Genomic DNA, 6,000 nt, shown 5'->3' on the forward strand with positions numbered 1-6,000 from the left:
TATGTTTATTTTACAGAAGTCACTTGAATAATGTGTGCTTTTAATACCAGTTAGATGGGTTGATAGGTGTTGTATTTGATTATATCTCTTTGACAAAAGAGTTTTTCATATATTTCATTGGCTATATAAACGAAAATTTATATAGGATTTCCAGACCTCGTTTCTTTAGAAAGGATAGAGGTTCTAGAAGAAAGTAATCCCAGTGTTGTGGAAATGTGGGGCTCATCTGCAATACCTGTGATGGTGTAATTTATTTTGCACCTGTGGCTTGAATGGGGAGCACTAACAATAGCCAATGCCTTCAATTGGCATGTCTTCTTTAACAGAGCAAAGGTGGCGGCAATTCAGAAGAGTAAATGGTGCCAACTTAGTGACACTTTGGGGTGCAAATCTCTGCCCATTCATAGACCAGACAGTTTTTATCAGTAACAAAAGTAGGTTGTATTACAATTCACAAATGTCATATTACAATTGGCTGAGAAGGCATATAGGCGTGTCTTGGTCCTTTTTGCTCCCCTGGATTCAATGGAGATTTTGGAGAAATTCTTGTTCACCACCTCTGATCAGAGACATCTGTGAATTAACTCCTTCATTCCTGTTCATATCCCTCTCATCAGCTCACACGCAAGGATCCAATTGACATAATAAAACCACATCAAATATAAATGATATACTAAAATAAGATAAAACAATGTAAATATTTTCATATTAATAAATTGGCTTCATCCAAAATAAAACATCTTTGACAGACGCAACACCCCTCACCCCGGAACAGCAGCGAGATACTACGCTGCAAGTTTTTTTTAGGAGATATTCGTTCATTTTTGCTTGTACCACATAGAGACGAGAGCAAAAGTGATCATTACTTTTTACCATATAAATGATAAAAATGTGCAGCCGCGAGGAACATAGCAGATAATTGATCTGTCCCCTGGAGTCCTCTGTGAGGCAGAATGCCTTGGATGTAACGTGGTAGGCAACTATCAATATTAACATGTTGTGAAATTACTGTGATTCAAATGTTATTGCTGCAGAACTTGAGCTTGCAAACTGGTTATCTCAGATTGGACTATAGTCATATTTGAAGTAGTAGAGTTTCCTAACTCTTCCATAGTGTCTATTTGTGCTGTTACAACAGAAACATTTATATTGCATTCATTAATAATCCTATCATCTCATTAGGCGCATTTATATTGCTGCAGATTCTCAGTGAAATCTTGCCTGGGCCGCCTGCATTTCAATATCAGAAGCCTCTGGAGGATTAAATGGTGCAATTGCGCACAAGAAGCCCTGGATGTAGGGAGTGGAAAAATATAGATTCTAAATTCTTAACTTCTTTTGACTAAACTGACATTCTCAGCGCTTGTTTGTTCCCTCAATATTTCTCTTTGTTGGAGTCCTGCATTGGTTGTCCTCAGTGTCCCAGCCATGCCTCTACAAAATTTTATTTACGGATTTTAAAAAAAAAAAGCATTGCTGTCAAAGTTTCTCATGCTTAGGTCCGTATGTGTTATCTATAAATGTTATTGAATCAACTCCCATTAAAAATAAAATGATTACAAAGTAAAGTTGGCAGGATTGAAACTAGTAGTGAAAATAAAATGACTGCCAAACCTAGTATATTGATTTGAAACCATGCCATGTGTACAGAGCATGATGTACTATCACTACGGAACTTTGGCATTGCTGAATGTAGGAATAACTTCTAGGCCTCCATCTGGGTGTACAATTAGGTAACTCTAGACCTTGTAACATATAATGATGAAACACTGGCCTTGCATATAAAAAAAAATCATCACCTTTATTTCGTCATCAACATATAAAATGGTATGCCAAAACAAATATCAGCTTTGTTTAAAACTAGTCAACACTTAGTACATGGAGCATGGGGTTTACTGCCAGGGCAGTAAGGGTAATAACTGTTATGGGACCCGTCAGTTATCAGGGCGTCCTCAGCTGTCAGACACTGCTCTCATCTGACATCTCCTCTGAGCGCTTTGTCTGCGGTCAGCAAGGAGCTAGCCTAGCATCATTTGAAGCCCCAGAATGGCGTGCGTCCAAGCCAACAATCTAGGACTCCAAAATAAAATTCTGCTAAGAGGGGATGGGAACTGTAATCCTATATATATATATATATATATATATATATATATATATATATATATATATATATTATGACACTGTCACGGATTCTTGCCAAAACTGAAGGCTACTTGCTGGTATCGATGCAGCTAAGTAGGGAGGCGTGGAGTCTAACACACCTCCGGTCTTCACCGGAGACCCTGGCAAGGGAGTTTGGGTTTCGCTGCTGGAGATGTGCAGGTCGAGGCCCTCCAAGTTAGCCACCAGCGACGCAGGAGGTGACAAATCGTAGTCGTGCAAATCAGGGCCAAGCCATGCGGTCAGATCAGGTACCGAAGGTGCAAGTCCACCTCTACTCTTCGGATTCCTTCTCCTTCTAAGTTTGATGGGGACCCCAAGATTTGTAGAGGTTTCGTCAACCAGTGTTCGATTCAGTTCAAACTTTTTTCCTACCCAAAAGGCTAAGGTCGCTTATCTAATATCCTTGCTTTCTGGTCAGGCCCTGGCCTGGGTTTCTCCCCTCTGGGAGCAGGATGATCCACTCCTTTCTGACAGCGCTGCCTTTATAGCTGCATTTCGAAAAAATTTCGATGAACCTGGTTGTGTTACATCTGCTGCATGAAGTATTCTTAGACTCTGCCAGGGGCCAGGATCCGTGGCTCAATATGTCATCACTTTTCGCACTTTGTCATCTGAATTGTGCTGCAATAATGACGCCCTGGTAGCTACCTTTTGGCAAGGACTGTCCGATAAAATCAAGGGCGCTCTGGCCTCTCAGGAATTACCAACTACTTTAGATGCCCTAATTTCCTTATGTAACAGTGTAGACCTTCATTTCCGAGAAAGAGCTGCTGAGAGGGATAGTTCTCGACGTCTTGTGCCTAGGACAACACCTCGTTACTTTTCTTCAACTTCTGAAGATAAACCTATGCAAGATTTAAATATAAACGGTGTATTTATTGTGCCGATCCAGGTCACATGCTTAACAACTGTCCCAAGAAGTCGGGAAACGCCAAAGCCTAATTTGTTCCGGAGAGGTCAGATTGGGCAATATTAAATCCTTTCCTCAGTCCAGTTTACCTAAGGTCTGTTCCTTCCCCATTACATTGTATGGCCCTTTAGGCCCCATCCATTCCTATGCCTTATTGGGTTCAGGAGCTGCTGGGAATTTTATTTCTCTTGCCCTCGTGCCTCAAAGTGCTTTGGCTACACCTTCCCTAGAGCATCCTGTATCTGTTACTGCTATTGATGGATCCCGTATTTCCAACGGTCTTATCAAGATCAGCACTAAGCATATCCTTTTGCAAGTAGGAGCACTACATAAAGAGATGATATCTTTCCATGTTTTACTGTCCTCCACCAGTCCAGTCATCTTGGGGCTGCCCTGGCTCCAACAACATTCGCCTCAGATGGAATGGACTACTTCCCAAGTCTCATCCTGGAGTCTAAACTGTTTTCAAAATTGTCTTTCTCGTGTTCATCCCCTGGCCTCTACTAGCATTTCATCAGAAGTCAAGTTTGATCTCCTTCCAAAGCAATATTCATCATTTTTGGATATTTTTGATAAAACCAGTTCTGAACACCTTCCTCCTCTTCGAGCCTGGGACTGCCCTATTGACCTTTAACCTGGTCAAATTCCTCCTCGAGGCCGTGTGTACTCCTTATTGTTGCCAGAGACCCTAGCCATGTCTGACTATGTTCAAGAGAATCTCCAACGTGGTTTCATCAGACCTTCTTCTTCTCCTGCTGGGGCTGTATTCTTTTTTGTTAAAAAGAAAGACGGGACTCTCCGACTGTGTATTGATTACAGAGGCCTTAATGCTATAACAATTAATAACCAATATCCCATTCCACTCATTACTGAACTCTTTGACCGTATAAAGGGGGCCAAGATATTTACCAAGTTGGACCTTAGAGGAACCTATAATCTTATTAGAATCAAAGCAGGCGATGAATGTAAAACGGCCTTTAATACCTGTGGCGGTCACTATGAATATCTGATGATGCCCTTTGGTTTGTGTAACGCCCCGGCGGTGTTTCAGAGTTTTGTTAATGAAATTTTTAGGGACCTCCTCTATGACTGTGTTGAAGTCTACCTAGATGACATCTTGATTTTTTCTCAAAATATCCAGTCACATCGGCTTCATGTGGTAGAGATCCTCTCATGACTCCGCAAAAATCAACTTATTTGTAAACTTGAAAAATGTTTGTTTGAACAACTACAGATGTCGTTTCTTGGCATGGGACTAGAGATGGATCCGGAAAAAGTGCTAGCCATTATTGAGTGGCCCCTTCCCTTGGGCCTGAAACCTGTACAGCGGTTTTTGGGATTTTCAAATTATTATAGACGCTTTATTAAAGGGTATTCTACCATTGTGGCACCCATTGTGTCCCTTACTCGGAAGGGTGCCAATCCTAAATCCTGGCCTCCGGAGGCCCTAAAAGTCTTTGAATTTCTTAAAGAAGCATTCTCTTCAGCATCTATTCTTCAACAACCCAACACTTCTCAACCATTCTTTCTTGAAATTGATGCCTCAAATGTAGGAGTAGGGGCTGTTCTTTCCCAAAAATCTCATCTTAATCAGTAATTCCTCTGCCTATTCCCGACAAACCATGGACTCAACTTAGCATGGACTTTATCACCGACCTACCCCCTAGTAAGAAACATAACACCATCTGGGTTGTGGTAGATCGGTTTTCAAAGATAGCTCATTTCATTCCACTCATTGGCCTTCCTTCTTCCTCAGTCCTTGCTGTGCAGTTCATTAAGGAGATCTTTCGGTTGCATGGTTGCCCCGCTGAAATCGTGGAGTCCAGTTTGTGTCTAAGTTCTGGCGAGCCTTGTGTAAACTTCTTGGCATCCATATGAATTTCTCATCTTCCTATCACCCTCAGTCTAATGGACAGACTGAGCGCGTTAATTAAGATTTAGAGACCTTCCTCAGAATGTTTTCCTCTGCTAATCAAGATGATTGGGTAGATCTTCTACCTTGGGCTGAATTTGTACATAACAACGCCCTTCACAAATCAACTTCTGCATCGCCCTTTTCAATTGTGTATGGCATCCATCCATCCTGTCCTAAGTTTACTTTTCTCCCTTCCACCCAGGTTCCTGCTGTTAATGCCTTTCAGCGTACATTTGTGTCAATTTGGAATCAAGTAAGGAATTGTCTCAGGAAATCTTCTAAACCTTACAAGTTCGCAGCGGATAGGAAACGCCGGGCTGCACCTGCTTTCAAGATTGGTGATAAAGTATGGCTTTCTACAAAGAATATTCGCCTCAAAACTCTTGTATGAAGTTTGCTCCTCAGTTTATTGGTCCCTATGCCATTTCCAAAGTCATTAATCCAGCATGTGTTAAATTATCTCTACCAGTCCCCCTACCAGTCTACCAGAAGTATCTTGTAGACTGGAAGGGTTTCGGTCCCGAGGAGCGCTCCTGGATCCGCGCAGCGGATGTCCATACTCCGATTCTTGTTAAGAACTTTCACAAGAGATTTCTGTTGAAGCTGAACCTAAGGTGTGCGGTGCCCACCTTTAAAGGGGGGGTACTGTCCCACGGCGCTCATTCGACTTCCACAACCAAAGACCGACACGCTCACCTGTTCCTCATTGAAGCATACTTCAGCTGCTGGCGTCCTGGCTTTGATTCTGCTCATGCGCAGACCCTAAGCCTTTGTGTCCTCTGCATGTTTTCCATTGGTTATCAGTTTTGGCTCCAAACTTGAAAAGGCACTTCCTCTTTCTCCTCAGTGCCTGTTGATAAAGTTATCTGTCTGATAAGAGTTAGTCTTGTCTCCTGTACGTTTACCTTGGATCCTCAGCGCCTCCTTGTCCTTGTTACCTTGCTGGTTGGACTGTTCACGCTGCACCTGTGTCCGCTGTGCTGCTGTACTATGGGCTATATCGCTCAAGCTG

General features: G+C 42.3%; 1 protein-coding gene across 1 annotated transcript in view; it reads right to left on the reverse strand.

Moving 5' to 3' along the window:
* Window positions 1-5,741, reverse strand: part of LOC142103385 (polycystin-1-like protein 2) — a 98,796-nt gene extending 93,055 nt beyond the window's left edge. Inside the window, 2 exon segments of the mRNA XM_075187448.1 lie at window positions 3,983-4,178; window positions 5,685-5,741. Of these exon segments, the coding sequence (XP_075043549.1) occupies window positions 3,983-4,178; window positions 5,685-5,741 (253 nt within the window).
* Between the last annotated feature and the right edge of the window lie 259 nt (window positions 5,742-6,000).

Source organism: Mixophyes fleayi, chromosome 10 (assembly GCF_038048845.1).
Source record: "Mixophyes fleayi isolate aMixFle1 chromosome 10, aMixFle1.hap1, whole genome shotgun sequence".
Lineage (NCBI taxonomy): Eukaryota > Metazoa > Chordata > Amphibia > Anura > Limnodynastidae > Mixophyes > Mixophyes fleayi.